Source organism: Opisthocomus hoazin, chromosome 1 (genome assembly GCF_030867145.1).
Source record: "Opisthocomus hoazin isolate bOpiHoa1 chromosome 1, bOpiHoa1.hap1, whole genome shotgun sequence".
NCBI classification, from domain to species: Eukaryota; Metazoa; Chordata; class Aves; order Opisthocomiformes; family Opisthocomidae; genus Opisthocomus; species Opisthocomus hoazin.
This window is the reverse complement of record NC_134414.1, coordinates 103,802,273-103,829,927: the sequence shown is the minus strand read 5'-3', so window position 1 is coordinate 103,829,927 and position 27,655 is coordinate 103,802,273. Positions and strand designations below refer to the sequence as shown.

At 46.9% G+C, this 27,655-nt stretch overlaps 1 protein-coding gene across 1 annotated transcript; it reads right to left on the bottom strand.

The window, feature by feature from the left end:
• Positions 1 to 2,793: 2,793 nt before the first annotated feature.
• Positions 2,794 to 7,515, bottom strand: LOC104327748 (uncharacterized). Its single transcript, XM_009932694.2, has 4 exons — positions 7,338 to 7,515; positions 6,090 to 6,236; positions 4,346 to 4,495; positions 2,794 to 2,987 (listed from the first exon to the last, which is right to left on the bottom strand). The coding sequence occupies exons 1-4, from the start codon at positions 7,513 to 7,515 to the stop codon at positions 2,794 to 2,796; spliced, it is 669 nt and encodes a 222-aa protein (XP_009930996.2).
• Between the last annotated feature and the right edge of the window lie 20,140 nt (positions 7,516 to 27,655).

The window sequence follows — 27,655 nt, the reverse complement described above, 5'->3', positions numbered from 1 at the left end:
TCAGTCTGCGATGTCAAACGTTTTCTATTCAGCCTTTATTAGAAGCTGAAGCATTTGCTGCACGCAGCTGTCATGATTGCAGACAGTTTAGGACTACCAGGCATTTGTGATTTTAAATCTCATTCACTGTCTGCGTAACAGCCTCATCAGCACAAATGCTTTGTGTCACAGAGAATTGATTCCTGTTATGGTAGCACGTTTGCTGACGAAAATTGTGTAGCTGACCTATTTTCCCCCCCTCCCCGGGAAAATATTCAGAACTTTGCTTACTTGTTCAGCGCTCGCTGTACAGCGACGTGAGTGTGCGAGCAGAGCTGCGGAGATACAAAGCGTAATTCTTCACTTGGGCTTCTCATATTTGCTTGTTAAAACTGATTATTCACGTTTGTGACAGTCCTGCGTTTTGGTAGAAGAGAAGCCTCGTTACGTGCTTATCCCGCACCTCTCCCCAGACAAGCCTTGCGGTCACCGACGGGCAGAGGGCTGGGTGAACATCTGAAATGACGCTGTGTGGCCACCCGTCAGTCTCCAGGCGCTGTGGGTGCACTCGGATTTCTTTCTATTGTACAGATTAATAGGGTAAAGTAACCAGCCTGAAACACTAAAAATGGTTTTAAAGTTTCTGTTTTAATTTCTCTTCCTAGTGCTGGATAGAGGTACATATAAGCAAAAACAAAACAAAACAAAAAAAGTTGAAGAAGGGACAGAAAAGGGCGGACTTCCTGCAGTTCAATAATGTGAAGCTATTTCAATCACATTAGCGAGTGAAGCTTGTCGATCTACTGACAAAATAAATGAGAGAACTGCGCATATCTACTTGTGTCTCTCTGCTGGCCAGACCGTGAGCTCCAAAAGGCAATCGATTCCCAGCAGCCAGGATGCCTCTGTTCCCATGCAGTGATTTGTCTTTCCTGGGACTCTGCCACCAGGTCGGCTAGGAAAGCTGGCATCAGGTCAGAAACCTGTGCCAGGGCAGTGGTGTTCCCTGTCTCTGTCTCCTGTCCCTTGGGTGTCTCTCTCCAGCATTAAGAGGCACCGATGGGGAAACCCAAGGAAGGAGAGCAGATACATAGAGCTGCTTGTCTTGCCACCCCATGGAGCTGGGCAGGAAGGAGGCCTTTCTGGGCAGTTCGGTCTGTCCTACTGTGGACATCTGAACTAGCCAGATGATTTCCAGCCCACAGGTGTCTTTTTCTCTCTGAGGGCTGTGAACAGGGCCCAAGGTGACTGATTCAGGTATGTGGAGCCCGCAGAGTGACGCTGAAGATGAGGAGAGGAAGGTCCCACCTTGTGTAGCCCCCACTCTGCAGGTCCTGCACACTCCTTTTTGGTGTACATTCTCATTCTGGGATCTCACTTTGCTCTACCTTGGCTCTGCCTGCCATCTTCATATTCTCAGTGGCTGTGGCTTTTATTCTGGTTTTGCCAGCTTGTTTTCTCACCAAAAATGTTAGTTTTAAGAATTCAAGGCATTTTTTTCAAGTGCGTTTGGGTGAGTGTGGATAACAGTCTACACAGAGAGACCTCAAGTACTTACTTCCTGTTAGATCCCAGGATAGCCGTCGTCCTTTAGGACTTACTGGTGATGACAGATCCTTAGGTCGTATTTCTTTGTGCTATGAGCAACTAACTGATTTACAACTTCAAAAGTCCGGAGCAGTTGCGTGACCCAGTGCCTTGGCTTAGCATGCTATTGGGAATGGTTTGCTGGTCAGCACACAGCAGGTGGTGGTTTTCACAGGGGACACCATGCCCAGGGACAGCAAGTGAGCAAGTTCATGCCTTTGTGCTTCATCCCTTTGGGGTTAGACTGCTGTCAGTGTGGCTTTCCCACGCCGTCACCTCTGTTTTTCTCTACACCAATGTGCAGACCATTTCAACGGAGAGGTCCAAGCAGTTCCCAGGAGTTTCAGCTGCTGTTCCTTGCCAGGCTGAGTCTCCTAATCAGGTTTTGCAGCAGTGGATGCCACAGTACCCACCACCCCCCTCACTAAGACGTGCCTGTTCATAATTTTTCTCACAAAGCCAAATCCAGCCCTGGTATGCTGTGGCTGGGGAAGCTCAGCAGGACCACGGACCTGCGCCCGTCTCGCTGGTACGGGGAGAGACCTGGGAGGTCTCAGTATCCAGAAGGGCGAGTGGCCCATGTGAAGCAAATGCAAGCAGTCACCTGCAAGTGTGAAGTGTAACCAACACAAAGAGGAGTCAGCAGTTCTCTGTCTGCACCTGTCCCGCCAAAATACCCCCGTGCCCCCTTGCACTCTGTGCTGCAGAAGGAAAAGCCTTTTGGTGAGCACACGTGGCTCGGTGAGAGCTCGGCCTGGGGAGAGCACTGACTCTGGCAGCCTAATTTCAGCCCCTGCAGATGGCCCCCCCAGCACTAATTAGGGTCACCCTTTTCAGTGTGGCTGCATTTTCGTTCTCCCAACGAGACTCCTGTGAAGGCCCCGTTACCTGGTGAGTTGTTGCACCGGGTTTCGCAGCGCGGTATGTTATCTTGCCTTCCAGATTCCCCCGGGCTACAGCGCCAAACCTTCCTCACCAAAGACCTTCAAAGACCTTCAGCAGGCTAGTCAGCTTATTGCTCACGATACAACCAATATCCTACTATATCCAAATAATATTACCTAGCCGATTGTAAGTGCGAGATAATGAAGTTTTATGAATGACTAATTTTTACTCGCTTGGATAAACTCATCACACAGGTGTGCTTGGAGAAATCTCTGAAGAGGCATGTGCCTCCACCATTTTCTCTCTCCTTGCAGCACAGCCCTGCCCAACCACTCTTTCCTGCTAAGCCCCGGGCACGGCTTGCTGCCGCAGCAGCCCCACGTTACCCATTTTGTTCCCAGCAGTGCTCTGAGAAGCTCTCTGCCGTGCTCTCACTCGGCTGAAGCACAGAAGCACTCGAGCTACAGTGCTGAGCGTCAAAGACACCCAGAAGAAAGCGGCCACGCTCACCTGGAGACCAGGAGCTTCTCCTGCATCTGGTGAGAGACAGCAGGCACCTTTTCAGGTACAGGTAAGGGCCAAGGGGACCGCTGTCTTGCTTGTAGTGTTGCAGTGACTTTTCCTGAGCGTGACCCATGGGACCTGCTTGTGGGGACGCTGGTTAGCAGTGAGAGTACCCGGTGATCCAGCTGCACGCTGTTCCATCAGCGGCTGGGGCCTGGGTTGGGTTGGGTCGGGTACCAGCTGGGTGCCCGCCTTCCTGCACTACCCCGAGCCCCACTGGCAGCGGCACCAAGGGATGGGCAGCACCAGAGACGAGGCGATGCAGGGAGCAGGAGGTGTCTGAGTCCAGCCAGCTCGGTGGTCAGCTAACAAAGGTACCCTTATCTATGTCTCGGAGGGGGAAACAAAAAAGCCCAAACCCACAACTGTAGCAATGTAAGGCGAAACACTGAATATTTTCAGTATCCAGAAGGGCGAGTGGCCCATGTGAAGCCATATGTCAGCTAACAAATGCAAGCAGTCACCTGCAAGTGTGAAGTGTAACCAACACAAAAAGCTGAGTGCCATGTTCCTTTCGAAAGTGTTAGTGACTACAGTCTCATCGGCAGGTTGCTAAGATGCTGAATTTCCTGGGAAACAGAGAAATACACGGCTCTAAAATAGAGACAGCAGGAAACTCACAAATTGTGTCTTAGTTCTTTTATTGCAGTGAAAACCTGCACAGTACTAGCCTACAGAAAGGATAAAAGCTACAAGTAACTTTTCATCAGAAAGGAGTCAATCCAAGGTAAAAATGACCTAGAAATCATAGCTGTTGCAAACAGTAAAGTCTGAGTTGGGACCTCCAGCTCTCGTTTCCCGTTGGAGTGGGTCCATAGATCACAGGGTTCTTGACGGAAGTTTCTCCTTTAACAAGCTGGGGAGGTGAAGAGGAGAAGCAGATGAAGGGACATGTTTTTTCCACGAATTACACAAGGTGCTGGGAAGTGTCTTGCCTGGATTCAGGACTTCAAAAAGTAATTTTTTAGCAATTGCTTTCCGCCCCCCACCCCTGCCTCAGTCCATACATGTGTTTTCTAACTATCATCCATATCAGAAAAAACAAGTTATGATGAATTGTTTCCAGTGCATATTACACTGCGGGGAGGGTTGGAATTGGCTGGGGCTACTGGTTATCTATGTTAGATAAGCTGAAAAGGTCAATCCTAATTAAAAAAACAGAAGTAGGGGATCAGAAATTTCTGTAAGTTTCATTCCACTTTTCTAAAGCAAAGCCTTTTATCTCTTGTGATAAAGTAGATGTGAGAGCGTGCCAAGCCCGGGCAGAGCAGGGACTCTGCCAGGAGCTGTGGTGTGTCCACAGGGACAACGTCTTTGTGCAGGACATTACCTTCCTCCACCGTGCGGTGGTAGAAGCACCAGGGGACACCGGCGGGATGTGCCCTGAAGCAGCAGCCCCTCCTTTCGCACTCCTTAGCCGTGATGCCCGGGAAGCCACAGTTTATCCTGCCACGAGAATCGTTGGGACACACTTTCCTGACTGTGTAAAGGAAGGAAGAAGGCCGTGTTACTTTATGCTCTGTTTAGCTGGCAGCATAATTCACAAATAGAAGGCAGGCCATGGAGGTGAGGTCAGTGAGCAGACCTGACAGCTATGATGACCTGCTCCATACCAATCTCAGGCAGCGGGCTCACCCAAATCCTTACCATGTCTGTTAGGGAACGCTAAATACCAAGGGGTGAGGAATTGCTGCTGTGCCCCCGGGGCCAAAGGTGGCAAAATTGGCCCCTAGAAGCAGCTGGTAGGCAGCAACCCAGCTTTACATTTCCTAGATCCAGCAATGGGGCAAAAAGCTGTGTGTCTCCCATAATGGTATCACAGACACTGGCCTTAGACCAGGGTATGTTTGTGACCTGACCCAATGCTAACCCCATCGCAGCCTGGCTAATGCAGGGAGAGGAAAATCCAGCCTCCTTTGCATGCCAGCTTGAGTTATGGAAAGGAGGCAGGTCATTTAGGACCTACCAGGTTCACAGGGAAACAGGTTATACCACCCGGCCTGAACAATTCAGTCTTCCTCTTCTGAAACGAGGAGAGGAAACTCCTCTGCTCAGAAAAGAAATTCTATGAAAAGAACACTGTAAGGTGCTGCCATTTGTTTTTCACGATTTTCATGAAATGCAAACAATGTTCAAAAGCAAAATATTTTTTTTTCCTCTGTCAATTCTGAACCCTGTTGACCAACCTTGATTCATATCAAGTTCTTTTATTGGGTAACACTGCCTTTGCACCCTTACTTCCTTTCATTTCACCTATGCAGCTGCTGAGATTGCCCTGAAGTTGTCCTAAGCAGGAGTCACGCGGTCAGCCCAGCAAATGCAGCTGACATTCAGCAGTTATGTCAAATATGCACCCAGTCCTTGATGGACTGGGAGAGCAGCTCTCACCCTCTCTAAGAAAAAAAAGACAAAAGATTGAAGCAGGACTTTTGAAGTTTTAGAAGGAAGAATCTAATAGAGAAAAGGATTTCACCTGGGATATTTTGGAGATTTCATGGAATGAAGAGTGGGAGCAAAAATGAAGAAAAGAGAAGAAGAGAGATAAAAGAACCATGAAATGGAGTTATGCTGGGAAATGGGCAGGAGAGGAAGGAAGCAGCAATTATCAAAACAGGCTGGAGAAAAGAGCAGAAAACCTAGAATTTACAGGATACCTGTAGTCTTTTGTATGGGTGTCAGAAAACAACAGAGGGACTTTTCTACTCAGGACTTTGACAGGCAGTGCTAAAGTCATCCTCAGCCACATAGAACACCCATTTAAATAAGTGCTGAGGATCCCTTGCTCTACTGATGAACAAGACCACAAATAGCAGTGAAATGTTTTTAAATAATCAGCATGGGTTATTTGCTTTCTAGAAGTCTGAAGGAAGAGAAATAATATTGTGTGAAAAGCATGAGACAAAAGGCTGATGGGTAAGCAAGGTTTGACACTGCATTTTACTACCTGTGGTCTTCTCATAGAGGTTTGTGCCCACTTCATCGGCCTAAGAAGAACAGCAGATCTGCTCCCCGGTTATACATATTTCTGCATATACAAACACGAGGTAAATCAGCATTTCTGACAAAGATATTACCTTTCTTTGCTTTAGGAGAAAAGCACCAGGGAACGCCGGCGACTGAAGCATTGAAACAGCACCCAGCTTTCCTGCACTCCGCTGCTGTGATTCCCGGGTAGCCGCAGTTCTTCCGCTCCTTGGGGCCCTGTTTGCACTGGCATTTTGCTGTTCAGCACAGAAATAGCAAGTTAATGGCTGTCAGTGTGCACACTCACCAGTGGACGTGCATTTATCAGATGTCCACTGGGAACAGTGATCTTTCGCTAGATTCTGTCCATCTTTGCAAGCGTACCTTTTCTGTCGCTTGCTAAGACCAGAACTCACGCGGGTTAAAAGCTGCTTTTAAAGTCCCACCAATTTCAGTAGGGTTTGTACTCCACCCTTTGAGAACCTGTGGTCTCACTTGCAGCCAAGCCAGCCCAGCACAGTTGGGTCTGTGGACTTCAAATAGACCACATCCAAACAGTAAAACCCCGTAACTTCAAATGTCACAGAATCACTGAATCACAGAATATTGGGGGTTGGCAGGGACCTCTGCGGGTCATCTAGTCCAACCCCTCTGCCGAAGCAGGGTCGCGTACAGCAGGCTGCACAGGACCTTGTCCTGCTAGTAGATGTTTGTTGCTTTGCCTATCTCATGTGAAGAAAGCAAGAGTTAAAGGTCCAGTGGATATTTAAACAGTTGTAAAGACACAAAATCTTTGCATGCTCATCAGAAGACTATAAAAACATAGGAATACATGCAAATAGTTGTGGCTATACTTTTAACATTTTAAGTCTACTGCACAGTCATCCGCAACCAAGAAATTCTGGAGATGTCCTTAGATGTCTGTCATTGAGTTACTCGCTTTCCACTTCTTATCTAAATGGCTTGTCTTTCATTGAGGAGGCAGACAGACTCCTTTGAAACTGTATTCGTGTAGCAAAGTAGCATAAAATAGGTGTCAGAAGACTATTTAGACAAAGCTAGCTCCTGTTCCAGTCCTGGTCCTGTGCTAGCGAGCCCCTGAGCAAGTCTGTCCCTCTGCTTTTGCAGCAGGTTGCTGGTTATTCCACCAACGCAAGAGTTCACCTGCGGTCTTTTCTCTTTTGCCATAGATTTCTCTGAAAAATTTATAAAGTACACTCCAACTTTGGTCATAGTACCAGAGCAAGACATTTGCTGTCTGGTACATAAACTGGAGACATGCTCTTGCTGCAGTTACAGTCAGGAGGATCAGGCCCACATACATACCTCTGAAGGCAACAGCAGATGAATGTACTTACTCAGTGATGCATTTCCCTCTGGCAAGGTGCTGAGGGCTACGACGAGGATGAAGGAGAGCGCACAGATTGCTTTGAGAACCATTGCTGTTGGAAGGTGGCTGTAGGAGAGGTGCCACTCTCCCTGGGAGCAGCTCGATTTATACGCTCCTTGTGTTTGCCCGGCGAGGTCTGATAACATTGTTCCATCTGATGCTTCACCCAGAGGTTGGGTTTTCTTTTGTTTAAGTAGGAAATGTTGCCATGCGTATTTTGATATCCGTGAGATAAATTTCTAGCCTCCCGTGAGCTATAGATCACGTATCCATTACATACCTATAGATACATATCTATTATGTGATCCCATAATCCATCAAATGGATGCTGCTGGGTGCCTCCGGCAGCCCCAGCTGATTCCATTGCCATTAGAGTATTTCAGAGCTCTGGGCAGCTCTAAATGGCTGCCACTACTGAAAAATATGTACATGTATTTCCTATCCAAGTGTATCTTTTCTGCCTCAATTTCCCCCTGGCCTTAGGGTTTTGGTTATGCTTACTCTGAAATGGGTAAGGCAGGAGGGCTGGAGGTCAGGCTCTGGAGCAGACCCCCTCCCAGCCTGAGGCTCCTGTCCCGGGGGGCTGCAGAAGGGGCAGCCCCCACCCCCGCTGCCCGGTCCCCAGAGCAGCGTATCACTTTGCAACATGTCCAAAACCACGGGCAAGTGATTTGCCAGGAACAAATTTCTAAAGCACCAGGCTTTACCTATTAATTTCCTGACTGCTTTTCTCCTGGTTTCAAAGATGGCCCCTAAGGCAGCCTTTGGGCTGTTTCAAGACAGCAGGCCTTGGGACTTGGACTGCTCGGTCAGGCTTTAATCTCACTTTCAGACATTCTTCTACCATTTACTGTCACATTTCTTAGCTTCTAGCTACTTCCCAAGGCTTGAACACAAGCAAAGTAGTGCCAGGGAGGGGGAGACAAGCAGTGGGATGGTGGGACTATCTCTGCACCCTCCCAAAAGAAGCACCTGCAGAGCGGGCAGGACCAGCCACAGTCCCCATGGTGCTCTGCAGCATCCCTTTCCCCATGGGAAACCCATCAGGAAATTCTTCCTATTAGTCACCAAAAAGGGGATTCAATACCGTTTTTTGACCTTTGGCAGAATTGTCTCTTCATGCCTTTGATTATTACATACAAGTTTCTTTTGTGCCTCTTTCCTAGCCAAAGATCAAAGTGAAAACTTTTAACTTCTATAGTTGCGTTTTGAAGGTAATTCATTTGTTGAAAAGTATTTTGAATCCCGTGGGAGAGATTGTGGTCTACAAGGGAAAAAATCATAGAGCTCATTTTCCTGCTGTTTAACTTATTTAATACTTTCTGGACTTTATTTATGTCCATCCCGATTGAATATATCAATGGCACTTCTCATTGAAAGTCTTGATTTGTAAACTAGACATTCTGTGTATCCTTCATTTCACAAGATACCAAGCTGCAGGCAGAAGAGGACTGTGTTCCAGCACTCAGCAGTGCTTATCACGCCTTTTACCTCCATCGCTGGGAGAAAACATCAGACTTCAAGCTCAAATATCCATTTTTCTCCTTGTGTGCAATGTCAACAGTTCTCCCAAAAGCCCATTGTGGTGCCTGTCCAAGCAAAGTCGTTAGTAATTTTTCCGTCAGCTTTCATCTCACGGTGCAGGGGGTGAGATTGGCTGAAACCCTGCCCGTGCACGAGAAGAAAGCAGCCATCCCAAGGGGGGAACCCCGCTGCTTTCAGACCTCCGTGGAGTTCTCAATTGATCGTCGGCCCATCGCGTGAGTCAGGTGAAACCGCTGATAACATTTGTCCCTCCGGCTTCTTACTGGACATTAATTAAGTCCTTATCTGTCAGCTGTCACCTCTTGGGCCCGATCCCAACTGCGTGCGCAAAGGCAAATCTACCACCGTTTTCTGCTGCGGAAAGAGGGTTTGATTGGCATCTTAAAGCAAACAAACTAAAAGAAATAAGCTTCTTGCTTTCTGCCAGCAGATTACTTTAAGATCTTTAATATGTTTATATAGAAAAGCGTTGAAAATTATCTGGGATTTCCCTGTAAATGTGTTTCCTTCCCCAAAGCTGGCACCTACCTAGACCTTTTGGTAGCTTGGTGTAGGGCATCCAGGCTCTGAGTGCCTGTGGCCAGAAGGGGCTTGGAGGGCTCCTTCCCTCCCTACAGCCTCCGTGTCCTCCCTCACCACCCTCCTCCAGTCCCACGAGGCTTTTAGCTGAACTGCAGTGCTCTGAGTTCCTTCCCAGCAGGGAAATGGAGAAATCACCACAGCTGGTACCTGCTACGGACCTTCTTGCTATGGGTCAGTAACAAGCTGCAACTTCTTATTCTGATATTGCAGAAGTTTTAAAGGCTGTGGGGTTTTTTCTTTTTCTTTTCACTTAAAAACAAAGAACCAGCAACCAACAGTACAACTTAGTTTTTCATCCTGAAGGGAGTTTTTCATCCTAAAGGGAATTTTCTTTAGTGGTAACTGTTAGTATGAGTGCTGACCTAAGAAATCTGTCATTGCGCCAACACCACTGCATGTGAGCCTGCAAAATAAATCCCAAGTTTTGAGTGCTCCCTGAAATAAATCATCATAAAAGAAAGAAAAAATCAGAAACAAAGGAGAGGGGAGTCTTCAGCAATTTTTCTCCTTCCAGCTGTGCGAGGGGTACTCAGCAGGAGGAGGGGCTCAGGAGCAGGGATAGTCCAAAACCACCACTTAGATGAACCTCACTACATGCCGCTCATTCACTGCAATACTGTTCTTTATCAGACTGTTTCTAGAAAACATAGCGATGAGTAGCACGCTCCTCCCTGATCATTAGGCTTATTCTTTTCCTTCCTTCATGATGGCCACTGGTGCCCTGCTTTACCTCTTTTCCTTCATCGTGTTTGGAGGTAGAAGGGGGTGGTGCGGGGATCAGGCAGCGCAGGTGCCTGCTCTCCCTCGTGGTATGGCCTGTAGGACCACAATATTGAAGGAGCGTATTTTTCAGGGTGTACTTCCCATGGGGCCTCTAGCACCATGTCGTGGGGCTGTTCTACCATGACAAGTTATATGGGCAGCTTCTGTACGTCACCAACACAAACCATTCGTGTGCAGGGGCAGCTGCTGCATCTGTGGCGAGCAGGGTCTGGGCTCCCGATGCGGGGACATTCGCCTCAGCGTGCATCTCTGGACAAAGTGCTGTGGCCGGAATTAGGGATGTATGTCTCTTCCAGCTACGGTCCTGCAGACCCTGGTGTTTTCAACAGGCACGCTCCCACGTGCTGCTTGTCCTTGCAAGGCATGGTACAGCCATAAGCTTCCTTGAGGCTCTTTTTAAAACCTAGGGAAAATTAAATAAAGACAAATAAAGCAGGGGGCAGATTTTGGAGTTGCATCTTTCTGCATGCAGCAGGGATCCTGGGCTAATGGCAGAAATCATTTCAGTCCTTTCCAGTCTCTGGTGTAAATTAGAGTTACCTGAGGCTGAAAAACTTGTAACAGAATTTTTAAGCAATGTTACAGTCAATTCCTAATGTTTCTTCTTGTTCTGACCCTGTAGTGATCTATTTCTGAGCCAAACACATCTGGGAATGAAAATTTTGAGAGGCCAGCAAGGTTGTTGGGATTGTGCAGGAGGGTGAGTTTGAACAGAAGCAAAAATACCAGGAAGAGATTCCCAGTAAGATTCACAGCTCAGCACCCGTTACAAGCATCATGGTCTCAGATTGGTATTGGGTTTCCCTAGTAGAGGGTTTTCTCCAGACTGCATGGGAAATCCCCATGTTTTTGAAGCTTAAAGTTCAATATTTTGAGTGTGTGTGTGTGTGTGAGGTATCTAACCGTGTTATTTTTACACAGAAGTCTGCTGTAAAACATGTTCAAAAATTTTATTTCCCACCAACAGGCAGGAGCTGTGCAGAGCGGTGGTACTTGTGCTTGGGCATGGACTGAGGCTGGCTTTCTCTTTTTCTTTCAAGGTGGCCCCCATTTCGGAAGCAATCAGCCAAGCAATGCTTCACAGGGACACTTAAAAATACCACATCTGGGTATATATAAAGCGCGTGAGACTCTAAAGCTTGAAACTCTGCATGTTGTTAAACATAGGCTGAAATACTGGACAGGTGAGATTTTTGGAAAAATCTAAACACAAATTTGTATATGTAAGCCCCTGAAGTCCAGCCAAAGGTTTTGCAGTGCTCTGGTTGTGTGGTTGCTGCCCAGCTTACTTTTGCAAGCTGTGCTACAGAGAGACTTGTTGCATAGAAGTGTCAGCCATCAGAGCAGGGACAGAGATGTGTCACTATGGAAAAGAGGGGAGGTACTGAGCCAGGGGAAACTGGATATGGAGAGGAACTCTGTGACCCTGAAGTACACCTAGGTTCGGATGTAGATTACTGCAGCAGGCAGCGTCCCACCACACTTCTTGTCACCCCAAGCTGCTAAACTCACCCTCAGCGGGACCAAAATCTGAACAGGTCTGCAGAAGGAACTACAGAAAGAGTAAGAAGCCTTCAGCTGTAAAGGAAAAATAAAGAAGAAAGTAGTAGGAATAAGAGGTACTGTACTACCTCTGATAACCAGTTGTGTGAGGTGTGTTGATCCATGCTGGGAGCAGTGGGAAACCCTGGCATTTCTGGTGTACATGAAGGAGACGGCTGTTAGCCTCCCACATATTTTAACTAGTTGAGTTTTAGCACACAAAAGCCCTCCATTCAGGATGTTATCTGCCTGCCTACCGAAAAACACTGTGGGTTCAAAAAATAAAGAGATAAAACCCTACATCTTAATTGTGGGAATGGACAGTTCAAAGTAACCATTGAGTTCCACCGCTTTGATAAACATACCTACCTAAGATATACGAACGCAGCTGTCAAAACCAGCTTTAGCTTGGTGTGTACAGACTCCTCATAGGGAATTTTGTAAAAGATGTTGTTTCTACAAACCAGAGACAGTGCTGGAGGAGGGCTTTTGTTGCATTCCTTCCACATCATTGTGCAAGGTAAACTGAAAAAAGTAATTACCTGAAGTTAATCAAATATGTAACTCTGAGCTGATTCAGACCCAAAACCCTGAATTTCAACATCCAATACACTGCAAAAAGTTTTGATTGCAACCGCAGAGCTCAGTGCCAATTTAGAAATACAGATACCAGCCTATTATTTTTCCTAATGCTTCTGGATTCTCCAAGCAGCACGTGATATCTACATTGGTGGCATTCGCTTTTTTTTTTGTGAGCAGCAAAGCAACACCAGAAAATGTTTATTGTTCCTAAGATGAGGTGAGGACCGTCCTGTGCAGGAAACGACACACTGGCTGTAACCAGCAAGGCAGAGAAAAATGCATTTTGTTGCTTTCTTAGACCCCATCAATCTTTGCAAGTGACCCAGAGAGGGCAAGAACCTCTTGAATTCGGCCTGAGAAATGCAGAAGATCTGGTTCAAGACATGGTCATTGAAAGGCTTCTTTATCATAGTAGTCGTCATGTATTCCAGTTTACCATGCTCCAAGCAAGAAGAAAGCCCAAATCATGCTCTATTACCTTCTAAAAAGGGAAACGTATAAACAAGGGAGACCTATTAAATAGAACTTGAAGGAAGAGTAAATGGGTGAAATGCTCGCCAACAGCAGGGTGCTATTTAAAGACACACATATAAAAGACTCTGAGTAAATATTTACCACCAAACAAAAAAATATGAAAAAGATGTCCTCAGGCACACATTTAGACCCAGAATAATTAAATGGCAGGGTAAAGGAAACTACTACAAGAAAAAGGTTTTTTTTTTTCAAAACCAAATAAAGAAAATAGAAAAAAAAAATCCACCCCTTACTGCAGGAAAGTAAAATTGTAAAGAGGTAAGCAAATAACTTCTTTTGAGATAGGAGGCAAAGGCCAGCTATCACCAGGCAGGGAAGAGGATTTTTGTTGTTCAACATACTCTTAAAAGATCAGGAAAGGTGGTTGAATAATGAGGTGATGAATATGCTGATGATTCAGAATTATTTTTCATATTTTTAATAAGTGCAGGTAACTGAAGAGTTGCAGAAATGTCCTACAAGGCTGAGTGACTCGGTGATAAATGACAGATGAAAGGCAGAGTGGGTAAGTGCAAAGCAAGGTGCATGGAGGAAGAGTAACCTAATTATATAAACACAAAGATGGGTTGCAAATTAGCTGTTGTCACTCAGAGAGCTCTTCATCACTGTGGATATGCCAACTGAATATTCAAAGTGTCAAAAAGGCAAATTGACTTTTAATAGTTATCAGCAAAGGGACTGAGTACAAAGTGGCAAATGTAATTTTGATAACACCACGATCCCTGCTGCTCCCATGCCTGCGATCACTTTGTGACGTTGTGGTTGCCCCAAGTTAAGAAGGAGAAAGTGTAATTAGAAGAGATGCTGAAAAAAGCCCTCTGGCTCATGTTAGCAATGAGCTGTGAAAAAAGATTTTGAAGAGTGTAAGGATCTTAGAAACTAAGTTGTCACAGGATCAAAGGGGAAGTTTTCTCCTGGATAAATAATGGGGTAACAAGCAGAGGGCGGGAGTCAGTGGATGGTTTTTCACTGTGAAGAGAGGTCACGAGGAGGCTCCTGTGGAGACGTACCCTGGGACCTTTGAAGCTTGACAAACTAGCAAATCATCTGGAAGAGGAGATGAGAGGGTAGAATTGTTGAAAACACTTAATTTCTGTGGTGATACAGATACGAGCCAATCGCTCAGATGGATTGTGCAAGTTTGAATGACTGCGGAATGAGATGGCACGTGATGCTTAATGTCCATAAACATGAAGTGATGCACACCTGGGAAAGGAGCAATCCTACCTTTTCAAATAAAGTGATGGGCCCTGAGCAGATTATGATCACTCGGGTACACGCAAGTGCGATGCAAGTATGACACGAGCATATGGAGGAGAACAGACAGTTCTATGAAAACACCAGCTCAGTGCCTAGCAACCATGAGAACAGCAAATGGCAGGTTAACAATTATTAGGGAAGGGACAGAGAATCGCATGGAGAACACTGTTACGCCATGTTACAAACCCACAGTATGTCCACTATTTTCATGCCATGTTCTCTATCTCCAGCCTGTAAAAGGTCCCATGATGAGGGTGGCGGTGTGGGCCAGCATCCACACCAGGAACGACCACATACACTAGGTCTCTCCAGTCTGCGAGGTCTGTACGGGTCACAGGAGGCAGAACACATTGTCCCATCTAGTACAAAAGTCTGACCTCCTGAGTGGCAGGTTTGAAGCATGTGAAGGAAGATGGTTCTTCACTGAGCATGTGGGTACAATGCAGTTCAGCTGCAGAGCTCCCTTCTGCAGGATGTGGATGCTACAACTTGACACAGGTCTGAAAAGCAATTGGATGAACTCATTGAAGAAAAATTGTTTGGGGCTATTAAATTCCCAAACTATACATCTATCTCAGGAAATGTCTAAGCTGTAGATCACTGGCGGTTGGAAGGGTGTTCTGCGAAAGTATCACTGCCCATGGCTGGCTGGCCTTTACCTAAAGTTGCTCATCATGTCTCACAGTACAACAATCAGAAGACATTCAATAAAATGATGAGGCAGGGGTAGTAAATGAGAAGAATGTGGGGTATAACTGTATTCTCTCTACTCCTTCTTTAAGTTTTCCTGTAAATACCTGTAACTGGCCATGTACGGCACGGGGAACTGGGCTAGGGATGGATTTAGCTTTGTCTGGCTGATCCTATGATGTTATCATTGCACCTTTTGATTTTCATCATTTTTAAGGAGCATTTTTTCACTCTCCTCAATTGATGAGTTTAATCACCTGGTGAAAGTTTCGAGCTCAAAACCAAGATAATCTAGTTTGGTTTTAAGACTGAATCTGGTAGAAATGTCCCACTTCAGAGAACGGAAAATGCTATGATGAGTGGACTTCCGTAGGTGCTTCTGAAACCCACCAAAACCTGGAGCAAACCCACCCCTGTGGACTGGTTATGATTACCAGAAGAAAGACCCAAATCTAGCACTGCTTGTTAGGTGGGGAGGGTTTTTGAATCACAGAATCACAGAATGGTAAGGGTTGGAAGGAACCTTAAAGATCATCTGGTTCCAACTCCCCTGCCATGAGAAGGGACACCTTCCACTAGACCAGGTTGCTCAGAGCTCCATCCAACCTAGCCATGAACACTGCCAGGGACAGGGCATCCACAGCTTCTCTGGGCAACCTGTTCCAGTGTTTCACCACCCTCATGGGGAAGGATTTCTTCCTAACATCTAATCTACATCTGCCCTCTTTTAGTTTAGAGCTGTTCCCCCTTGTCCTATCACTGCACACCCTTGTGAAAAGCCCATCTCCATCCTTCCTGTAGGCTCCCTTCAGGTACTGGAAGGCTGCTCTAAGGTCACCCCGGAGCCTTCTCTTCTCAAGAGCTAAGAGAGAGAAGCAAAAATGTCTGAAGATACCTACATACAACAGAATTCAGGGCATGCAAACACTGAGCTACAGAAAATACTTCTTGCTAGTGTCTCTGATTCCACATCACAGCAGAAAGCATAATGAAATTCAGGTGTGACTTGTTAACAGCAATGCAAAAATAGGGATGACAAGAAAGTACAGACATCTGCATGTGGAGCAGGGGGAACAAAGCCGGGTGTGCCTGGACAACACTGCACATAAAGCCATCCAGTAACAAGCGTGAAGTCAGGCCACCTGTGCAATCACACCACCTCAGCCCCCAACCTCTTCACAAAACCCAGCATCCTTTCAAACCTAACGTCTCGTATCTCTGTTGTCTTGTTTGGACTGCCTCACACTGTCATATAAATAAATCCACATACAGTCCATATCTTCTTCAAGGTTCCCAAAGTGCCGCCAATCCCAAGCAGACTAAGCATTAAGAAGCTCCTGAAGTTTACAGACTTCCAGACCTGGGACCACCATTATCCAAGCTACAGCCAAAAGCTGTTCAGCTCGTTTCCTGTAATCAAACGTATTCCCCAAGAATTACTCATACAGAATTTATAGCATCCTGATAATTCCCTAGCAATCCTCAGATACTGGCCAAGCACTAAAGTTGTGACCTAAGGAGACACAGAAATCACTGGGCCTGTGAGCTTACAGATTGGAGCCAGGAAGATATAAAGGCATCTAAGTTCAATTACCTCTCACACACTGCTCTGCACTGAGAATTATCAACCAAAAATGAAAACCAATACACACACATATTGTTTGTATCAAAAATTCTCTTTATCTCAAAGGGTGATTATTTAACCTTGATGCACTATCTGTTTAAGCTACCTCTAGGGAGATGCTTAGCAACATGCCTGAAGACAGATGCCTCTTGTTCCGTAACATACAATGCTACTATTAATAAACCACTCTCACCAAATAGCAAAAAGAAAAAATTAGACATAAAGAGAGGTCTCCTCTAGCCTAAGTAGTACTAGAAGTTTCAGGCTAACAAGTACTTCCTCATGTACCTACACAAGCAAAAGTAAAGCATGTGACCAGTGCTTTTAGAAATTGTACTATTTTAAAACCAGGATTGAGTGGACACAGAAAAATGGTGACAAAAAGCAAGCATTTACAGCCAAGTGCCATGCCACTGAGAAGCAGGCAAAGATCTGTAGCTGAGTCACATCTGTACAGACTCAAGTAAAGAATTTGTGAACAAGCACATGAATATGAAGAGAGCCAATGCAGCTCCTGTGAGGATAATTCTGCCTTAAAGACCTCAGTTCCTTCCCACGGTGACTGGCGGCAGGGAGGGAGGGAGAGAGGGATGCTCACCATGAAATCGCATAACCCCTGGTGTGGCCAGCAAGGGGTAGGAGCAGGCCAACACCTCTCACCTGCACCCGGGACAGGGAGGCACTGCGACCAGTCCTGAGGGCAATGGCATGGAGCAGCTGATAAATACTGCCCGTATTGTATCATTTAGCGTAATGCACTCATTAATGTCAGAGCAGGTGGTAACATAAATAGGAGCATGCAGGGGTTAGCAGCCATTAATCCTGGGAGCTAAAGGTAAATGTTCCCCTTTTAGTTTTCTTGCAGCTTCTTAGACCAGATTGTTAACTCTCTTTTTCGCCTTACATGTCAAGGACTGAATATTTTTCAGGACACAAGAGAAAGAAAAGAAAGTCCATAATTCTCATTTGCTGCTATGGCAACCGTGGGTGATCAAAACTTTGAAAACCAGACAATGCAGGCAAAGGGCTGTAAGGTTATTTCTGGCAGAAATAGCTAAAGAGATAAATACAAATGAGAAATTCCTGAAATAGGAGAAGCAGGAAACCTAGGAAATAATAAGTGAGCCTAAGACATCACGTGGGAGGAAAAGGTCATTTCAGAGAAGTTTTGCCCCAGCCGTTTCAAAAGCGGGTAGCAACAAGATACCGCCCAAACTGCTGTCTCCAGATAACGGTGAGGACTGGAGAAGGGTCAGAAGGAGGTACAGTGTGTCAGGGTCTGTAAAGCAATCAGAGGGCAGAAAGTGACCTGGACTGGCTCAGCCGAGGTGCTAGCAAATGTTACCTACACTGGTGGCAGAGTGGAGTCAAGACAATTGCTGTTTTGAGCAAGTTTCAGTTATCGCTCTTTTCATTGATGACAGTGAGTGGAGGAAATACTGGCCATGAAGTGTTTCTTCTGTACCAATTAAATGTGGTTAAAAATAGAGGGAGAAATCTTAAGCTCTAATGTTAGCAGTATATGAGGATTAATGGGTGAGCTACTTCAGGGCAAAACCGTCTCTCTACATAGTTAAATTCTTCAAAGGAGTTAACAAAATAATGAAAGAAAAAGAGTAGAAAGTAGAAAGAAAAAAGTAGAAATTTTGAAAGACAAAAGAAAGTTAGCTATAAAATTCCTTTGAAACCTTCCTTTTAAGGATTTGAAAGACTGAGCATATGAAGTGAACTGTAAAGTTTTGGAAAGAATCAGAAAAGGAAAAAAAATATTTTCCTCCTCTCAAAACCATAAAATCTCCATAAAAACACTTTTTCTTTACTGTGATTTTTTATGATATGTTACTGCAGGTGAGAACATTGCAGAAGGCACAAAGGTCTTCAGCTCAGGCCTGGATGAGCAGGTTGGCAGTCTCCAGCTGGGATGAAGGAAGCCACGGCAGATGAAATGGCACCTGAGGCTGCCCTTGCTGCATCCTGCTTACACGGTGTAACCTGACAAAAGACGATGCAACACACTGGGCTGTAGCTGAGGTCCAAGAAGTGGATCAAAGGTACCCAGCAGGGTTAAAACACTGCTCTTTAGAGTTGGCTGGGACTTTTTTCAACATAAAGTTTTGTCCGGATGAATAGATTGAAAGAGAAACTTCATGCCTGCAAGGATTGCATCAGCAAAACACTGCCATGACAGTTCTTCCCAGTCTGAAGGTGTTGTGGGATGGGACAGACAGTAAGAAAGACAGCTGTCTGTCAGCTCAGCAAAAAGTCATTTGCAACAGTTCCTGGACAGGAAAATCCATGTGAGCTTTTAAAAACCAAAAAATATCACAGTAGGTCCATGAATTCCCTGAGTCTGGAATACTCAGCAGCTATGCTTGCTCTCTTGTTGTGACCATGGAGGCTGGTGTCTAGGGCTGAAGGCAGCACAACTTTGCTCTTTCACAATTGTCAAGGAGGCAGCACCAGCTCAATCTTTTCCCCTTTCATATAAGGCACTGTCTCAGATCTGCTAGGCAATGTGAGAAAGCCAGAAAACCCCTTTAATAGTGAGAACATAAATCCATTTTGGTGCCAGTAGGAAAGCAATCAAATTTTGATGGCAAAAGAAATTGTTCAGATTTTCTGTAGAAGTCACACAGACAATACAGTAGCCCAAGAGGGCTCTCACGATGAATCACTGGATTAAATCTTTCATTTGTAGTACAATAAAATAAATTGTCCAACACATATCTGTCCACAGTAGCAAAACAGCAATTGATTAATGCCCATAAATACAGGGGGAAAAGTGTTAGTATTGGAGTAAATCAAGCAGTTTCTCTCTCTATCACATTTTGCTTTTCAGAAGCCTGAATTTTTACTGTGTCTCTGCTAATGGAAAAATGCTGAAACCTAATGAAAAAGTCTCTATTCAGTGGGCTGTGGAGAATTTATAGCAGCAAAATTCTCTGTGTCAGACAAATATGCTATTGATAGTCCTGTGGGAACGAATGATGAAGGGACTACAAACATGCACAGAGAGAGAACTTGGAAACAGGCAGTACGCTGGGCGCCGTTTCAGACAGCTGGGTGCTGGTGTGTGGGGAGGCCAAGGAAGGGAGAGGGCTGGGGCTATGCCGATGTCAGAGCTAGCAAATGCCGCTCTGGGAGAGATTTCAGTGGGAAAATCAGAGATGTCCTATGGGCTTCTACCTTTTCTGAAGGGATGGGTTGACTCTGTGGTTTTGGTTAACCAAAAGGGCAGTAAACCATCCCACCAGACATTGCTATCCGGTAACATCACAGACCCTTCTCAGAGGGTGGCGATAAATACTGAGGCACAGCACCAGACCATCCCGGACATTCTGCTACATCCAGTGACATCTGACTGCCCCAGCAGTCACCCAAGAGGTAGCTGTTTCCTGACAGCCCATGCCACGGCCTGGCTCAGCTCTAGCTCTGGAGAAGGCTTTTGAGGAGTTCAGGGGCTGCTGCTTCCCTGGGGCTACACCATGAGATGTGGATGCTGCGGGTGACCTGCACCCTGGGCTGTGGGAGGACATCCTTGTAGGTGGTGTGGACAATGCTGCTGGGATCAGCTGTGTGCAGAGCCCCATCCACTCCTGGCTTTCTCCTGTTGGTCTCCAGGACCTGTGGTATCTGTATTACACCTCTCAACTGCACCTTCCTCACAGGTGAAGGCACATTAACCACATCCAGGCTGGACAAGGAGTGCTGATGAGCTTCAGTGGCTGTTGTAACCACCATCGAGGCTTCTGGATGACCTTCTGCAGCGACAACGTCTGTGAAGTAATGTGTGTGCTGAGGGCAGGCTGAAGTTGACGCACTTCATGCAAACCCGACGGGCTTCAGGCTGAGTCCATGACATTTCTCATTTCACCAGCCAGAGATCAAAGACTGCTTTTCTCCCAAAGTGAAACCAGTTTTCCCAAGGCAGGAACAGGCTCTTGTCCAGCCGTTACAGGCACGTTCATGCCAGGCAGGTAACGAAAAGCAGCCCAGCCCTCCCACCAGTCCTGCCCCACTGAAAACGCTTCCTTGGTGGCAAATGTCCCCCTTCCACACCCCTTAGTTGCATCCTGAGCCAGTCACCGGTGCAGAGCTCAGGCCCACAGCACTTTGCAACTGAGAGCTTTGCAATGGCAGCACCCATTGCTGACGGGAGGGCCAGTGAGATGTAATTACATACAAACTGGACGATGAGTTTCTGGTTGCTGGAACCCGCTGTATCGCTGTTCTACAAATGCTGTTTCTGGGTTTTTAGTCTTGGGCTGACTGGACTTTGTTTGGAGAGGTTCAAAAAGTCTTTATTCACCTCCTCGATAACAAAGGAGAGATTCAGGAATGTGGAGAACATGAGGCCCCTATAAGAAAGGGCCTGACTTCTGAACAACAAGCCAGGTGCCCTTACCTTCCTGCCAAATGTCCTTCTCATTAGGCAATAGGATCAGCCACTTTCACCTAATGTGCATTTAATTGTTTACATTAAGAAGGGCCACCTGCAAAGGGAGAAACTGAGCGGGGAACTACGTGAGTCAGAACGAAGCCTCAGAAGTTGGAAGTCCTGGCCAGGTGCCCTCCCCTTAAGGTTTCAGGGTTGAAGTTTTTCCCCCCACTCTCTCCTCTAGCCTGGACTGAAGGGAAATTCCTGTCTCAGTCGCTTTGCCCCTTTAAAATACTTAGTGAAATTACATTAGTAGTAAGAAGAAGTTCTGCCAATAATTTAATTCATATTATTTGTTGCCACCTATACAGCCCCTGATGTTTGTGTTGGGATCTGTTCAGAATAATTATTATTTAGTAAATGCTTTGTTTGCCATTTGTAAGTGTAGCTTTATGCAAACTTTGACTAAACCATTCCCTGCCCAGTTACGGGAGCCAATGTGCTGGTCAGAAATTCTTAGTCAAAGGTTTTCCTCCCATGCTGTAACTAAAATTGAGCATTGCAACTGTGTGGTGTAACAAAATGATTGCAACTTTAAGGCCTAATTTGGTGATTTTTTTTGTATTACATTGGTCTCAGAGATTTTCTATGTTCAAGACAAGCAATCCCTATTGTTGGCCCTTGGGAAATGCCAGCCTAGAGGTGGTGCGAAGTGGTGACCCTGATGAGATACCCTCAGCTGAAATGCTCCTGAAAAAAACAACTTCCAAATAGACTTCAAGTGGGAGATGCCATCAGGATAGCTAGGAGGTCTTGCAGAGGGTGACCTTGGCAATGAGGCTTGCACCCTATCTGAAAGAGCCTGTCTGGCCAGGGAGGGAGCTGCAAAGGTGAACTTTGCTGGCTTTAGATGGCTCCAGGGTCAGGGCTTCAGCTCAGCATGAACATCGGGTTCCCATTCACATTAGGTGGGTCTTCCTAGTGCCAACAGGACTTTCTGGTACTGGCCTGACTTCATTCACTTCTTCTTTTAAAAGAAAGAAAGAAAACAAGTTCACATGTGCTGTTGAAGAGACCAGTTCTTGTGCTGTGGTCATAGCAAAATGGGTGGATGAGGACAGGATGAGGACAAATCGCTTTACACACTCCACCTGTCATCTTTATGATCCTCTATGACATAGAAATGTGAGTCATCTGTCTGTAGGACTGGTGGGGAGAAAAGAAACCCTGAAGTATTAATAATTCTCTCTCTTTCCTTTATTTTCTCTCTTTCTCTGCTTAGCTGGTTAAATCAAAGTGGCTCTGGGCATACAGACCTCTGTAAAGCAGAAGTGCTTTAAATCCTGTGCTTGGTTACACTAACTTTCGGGCCATCCCTGTCTTGAACTCATTACTCTCCCATGACATGGCTGGAAGGAGGAGGAGGTTTAGGAGAAGGAAATAGTTTTCTCTTAGTATCCTTTTACCTTTTTAGGCATTTTAAAAAAATGTATATATGCCATAGTGAATACTTGCTTTAACAGCTTCAGATTCCTGGTCACACTACAGGTTACCCCTCAGACTACATGTCACCTGAAGCTCAGTGTGGGCCAGCAATGGCTTCACAGGGCTTGATGTGACTGCACCTTGCCACTGGGGAAAACCTGAGAAAGACCAGCAGAAGGCTTATGCTAACATTGCAGGCTTATTCCTGCTTGGGCTGGTGGCTTTTAATCTGATGCACCCTGGGCTAGTGTTCAGATAAACGCTTCAGCAGCCCCATACTTGGAGGGCCAGTCACCTTTTCGCCTGCCCTCACAAACCAAGAGGCGGCAGGGGTGTTTCAAGCCCCGCCGTGCACCCTGGGTCAGTGCTCACTCCTGAAAAGGCAAGCTTGCACCTGCTGGGGCAGCCCTCTGCCCCGAGGTTCGGGTGCCAGCCTTTTCCCCGAGGTCTTGCCTGGCCCAATTTCCTCGATGGACACGGGCAGCAAGACCCTTCTGCAAGAAAGGAGCAGGAGGAAAGCGGAGTTCAGCAGGTCCTTTGCCTTACTCCCTTCCCATTCAGTTAAACTTAGAAGAGGTCTTTCCTCCCTGCTCCTCCGTAACAAGCTTCCTGGGCCTAAAATTTAGCAAAACTGTCTTTGAAATCCCCTTCCATAGGCTGTAGGGTAGAGTTAATTATTCAGAGTTTAAGTCACGGGAGCAAACCCCCTGTGAAACGCAATCCTTACGGGAGATGGAGGGAGATGGGGTCCCTGTGGTTGCGTTCAGCAGATTTAACCCTGCGCCGAGCACACGGCTCTACCTTTGCCTGCACCTGCGCCGTGGTGCCTGCAAGCACATCTGGGCTGCCCATTTGCTCCTTGTGCCGGCTGAGCCCTGTTTACCCCACTTCCCGTGAAATCGCTGGTGACCGTGGCTAAAGCGGCATAAGTTCAGCTTTAACCGAGCCACAGGGCGGGCAGAAACTGCGGCAGCCGTGCCTGCCTCCCTGCCTGCCCCTGCCTGTCCGTCCCTGCCCCTCCCTGCCCCTGCCTGTCCCTCCCTGCCCCTGCCTACCTCTCCCTGCCCCTGCCTGCCCCTGCCTGTCCCTGCCTGACCCGGCCCAGGGCCCCTCCGGGGAGCCGCTCCTGGGCTGGTGAGTGCAAACCCCATATTTTCCTCCTGCTTTTTCTTCTTCTTTAGTGATATTGGGAAAGCAAATGTGAAGGGACTAGTTGCTGGAGATCAAGGTCTTTTTATTTACAAAATGAGCATATCCGAACCTAGGAAGCACTGATCGTCCAAAGCACTGTGCCCTGCTTTGTGATTGGGCTTTGCACTCCCTTTTCTGCCATATGGACCGGGTGTGAAGGGGGAGGAAGAGGAGGGACGGTGGTGGTCGTCCCCTGCAGAAGGGTGCTGGCTGCTTGCGGGTGCTGGCAATGGGGTCCCTGCTTGCCCTGAGCCCCTCTCGGCCCTGCTGCACCTGCCCAGCTGTCCCCAGCCATCCTCACCCATGCGGAGGGGCTTCAGCTCGCCTCTGCAAGGGAAGCCACTTGCCTCGCTTTTGACAGGAGCCTCTTGCCCCAGCTGCCTGGATACAGACCCCAATCGGGGGAGTCTCCTTAAGCAGAACCCCCACGCTGTGGGTTGTGCTGGGGGCTTGCTACAGGGCACCCAACACCCAGGTGTGAGTGCCAAATCCAGCCTGCAGTCTCTTCCCTGTCATGGTTCCTGCGCTCAGGTGACCCAATGCTGCTTGTTCAAACAGTTCCCATAACCCGGGAGCCCGGGGTCCTGAAGGGTCATGCTCCTGCCACCCCCTTCCCCTCCCTCCCTCCCTCCCTCACCAGCTGAGCACACCCGTGCCTGAGCCGCCCCACAGCGCTCTGGTGTCCCTCAAGAGAAAGGAATCTATTGATTCTAGTTAGTGCAGGTACTTAATGGCTGCAAGACAGAATTGTTTCCCTTTGGCTCGGTCCAGTGTGTGAGTAACGCCAAGGTCTCCCTCACACTACCCAGCTGTGCTCGCTCAGCGGAGGGCATCCCTGCTATCAGCACGCAGCGGTGGTTGCCTCCCCGGTGTTCCCAAGTGCCCCTGCCCTGGTGGGTCAGGTGCCGAGGCTGCACCACGCCACAGGCGGTCTCCTCGGCAGGACCTGAAGGCTGTGTGTCACGGGGCCGTACCTGCCCCTGGGGTTCTGCACGTTGGCAGGCAGCCGGGCACACGTCCACACACCCTGTACTGCCTTGCTTCAGCCTGCGGTGTTGTGCTGTCGGCCAGAGAGCAACAGAGCTGCAGGTGGTGTGATGTTTAGTTGACCCTGGGATCCGTTCTGCGAGGTCCAGCGTGGATCTTCAAGTGGAGATGCACCAGTGCTGAGCCCTCAGCGTAGCGCAGGTCCGGGGGAAAGCCATGGGCAGAAAGGTCTGTTGTTAAAAACTGAGGAGAACTGGCAGTGCTTCTGGTGGATGCTCACTGCCTGGAGACAGGTCTGAAGAACCAGGGCACATCTGGGATGGTTGGCTCAAAGCAACACATCTGTAGTAAGCATTGCGGTGATGCTGTGATGCCTACAAACCTGTGGCTTTCCCCTGCTTTTGGGTGCACATCATATTGGTTAGAGTCTATCTAAGGAAAAGGATAAGGTAAACAATATGTGTGTGTGTGTATATATGCGCCACACAAACATATGCATGCACAGGCATACATACAGTAATTTATATAGGAATATATAAAAACATAGATTTATGCAAATATTTTTTCCCAACTGATCAGCGCAGCTACTCCAAGGTGGCATTTGGTATTTGACCTGCCTGGTCAAATATCAAAAAAAATCTGTGAACCTGGGGATGTGTTGCCTTCCACTATAAACAGGCCCAGCACAGGTCAATCCTTTAAGCAAAGGGCTGCTTGTTGGAGTAGGTTATGGTCTTGGCCTGCTATCAGAAGCAGAATATGCTGATCTTCACAGTTCAATAGTTTCTCCCTCTTCACTTTAGTCCCTAGCACCTATCTGTGCATACGGCCGTAACACTGCTGTGCAGACTGCTGTGCCTCTAAACGTCGCCCCGAGGAGCCTCCGAGGGGGTGACACTGCGCGGCTCTGCTTCCCCGTGGGAACAGCCTGCCGACAGTGGTGGCAAGCTGCGAATATCAGGCATTAAAAGCCGGTTAACATGAAACAGGGTATGACCTAGCTGTAACGTGAGAGTGATGCTGCCGGAACTGTGGGCAGTGTCTCGGGGACAGTCTGCGTGAAAAGCGAAGGGGGCTCGTGTGCACCAGCGATGATGGGCTCAGTCGGTGGGGTGCAGGTGTACTGCAGCCACCTGAGAGACCCTCTGCCTCACCCTGTGGCTCTTACACTCCTCTGCCAGTGGAGATGAAGGCGCCTGCATAAAGAACAGTTCCGAGCTCTATACAGCAAGGATTATACAAGAAGATGCTCTAGAAACTTATTTAAATAAACCTCACTTATATTATTAAAACTGGATTAACTAAACATTCAGAAAATCTCCTTTACTTCTGCATATTGGCTTATTTTTGGAGTTCATTTAACTTGAAGAATGAAAATTGATTAGACCTTTTGTAATATAATCCTTTCAAGATGTTCCCAATGCCACTTTGTTTTTCCTAATGTCACGTGCATAACAGGGTGAAGGGCACCCATACACAATCTGAAAGCTGATACACAGCTTCACTCCCTGAGCCTCTGACAGCAGAATGGGGCTGCTCCCTTTGAGCTGCTGAATAGTTTAAATCCAGAATTAAATCTGCTTTTCACTAACTCAAGAAAGAAAATGTATCTGCAGTGATTCCTGGTCAGATTCAGAAAAATATTAGCTTTGAGCTGCTCAGAAAGCAGTGCTGCTGGGAAAGGAAACCTGCTTGTGACTGCACTGCCACGGCTAAGAGAAACACAAATCACTGGTGTCCCCACCTCTCCCCTCCCTCCTTCTGACAGGAACACACTGAGAGTGTCTTCATTTGCTGTGTCCATCATCTCTTTCACGACCCCGGCCTGAATTATGTTTCACCTCTGCACATAGCTTTACAACTATGAGAATAATAGTCTCTCAATATTTAGTATTTCTTGATAATGAAGCAAGCCCCCTAAGAAAGATGTTACTTAGCAGCACCCCTAAATAGCATGAGGTTATTTCAGATGGCAGGCTTCAGGCAGAATGCATGTCCACAGAAGAAAGTCACTTATGAGGCTTTTATTTTATATCAGTTGTGTTTGTCCAAATACTCCCATTTACAGTAACCTGAGGAAGAGCTTTTTGGCTGATTTATTTTTTTTAATCACTCTGGATTAACCTGTTGTTGGCACATTTGGTGCCCCATAAACAGGCAGGTGGCTGATCCTGGGCAAAGGCTGGCAAAGATTCCCAATTCAGTGTCAGGTCTGTGTGGCAGGGAGGTTCGACCATCAGATTGCTCATTCTCACCCACGCTAGCCCAGTTCTCGTTTATCACTGAGTATTGCTCTGCCAGGTGCTAAAGAAGTTATCTTCAACACGGTGAATCACCAATTCAATGCTCTTAAGTGTGTGTACAGCAGTATTTTTTATTTACTTCTTAAATTATGGAGATGATTGGGAGCCTTCAGATAATGCTTGGTACAAAGCAAAGGGACAAAGTGAACAGGGCCTGCAAGTGCTGGGAAAAGAAGAAAGTGGCAAGTTCTGGTCTCTTCTCCCAGGTAACTAGCGATAGGACTAGAGGCAATGGCCTCAAGTTGCATCAGGGGAGGTTTAGATTGGATATTAGGAAAAATTTCTTTACTGAAAGAGTGGTCAGGCACTGGAACAGGCTGCCCAGGGAGGTGGTGCAGTCACCATCCCTGGAGGTGTTAAAAACATGTAGATATGGTGCTTCAGGATATGGTTTAGCAGGCATGGTGGTGTTGGGTGGATGGTTGGACTAGAAGATCTCAGAGGTCTTTTCCAACCTATGATTCTATGATAAGAAATGGGATTTCTTCTGTAGGGAGGCAGAGGAGCACAGAGCCAAATGTGAACAGATTTGGAGAGGGGCTTGTTATTATCCCTCCTTTCTTTTAACAGCATCTGGCAGATATGAAGTCCAAGGTAAATGGTGTGGGAGCAGTCGTGCAACCCCTCCACTCCCGGCTCTTACCACATTGCTGGATAGCATACAGATCTTGGCTGGGGAAAATTGGGACTATGGGTCAGGTGGAGCTGCACTTCTCTCCTTCATGCTGCAAAAACATCATTATCAGAACAGTCTGGAAGAAGTCAGGTTCCCTCATATGTCTCTGGTTTCTGTTGCTTCC

Excerpts from the sequence above, each read along its gene's own strand:
- LOC104327748 (XM_009932694.2), bottom strand. The coding sequence starts at position 7,515 with ATGTTATCAGACCTCGCCGGGCAAACACAAGGAGCGTATAAATCGAGC. Across the intron at positions 6,237-7,337 it reads AGAGGGAAATGCATCACTGA|CAAAATGCCAGTGCAAACAG; the intron begins GTAAGTACATTC and ends TGTGCTGAACAG. Across the intron at positions 2,988-4,345 it reads CCACCGCACGGTGGAGGAAG|ATGCAGGAGAAGCTCCTGGT; the intron begins GTAATGTCCTGC and ends GTCTCTCACCAG.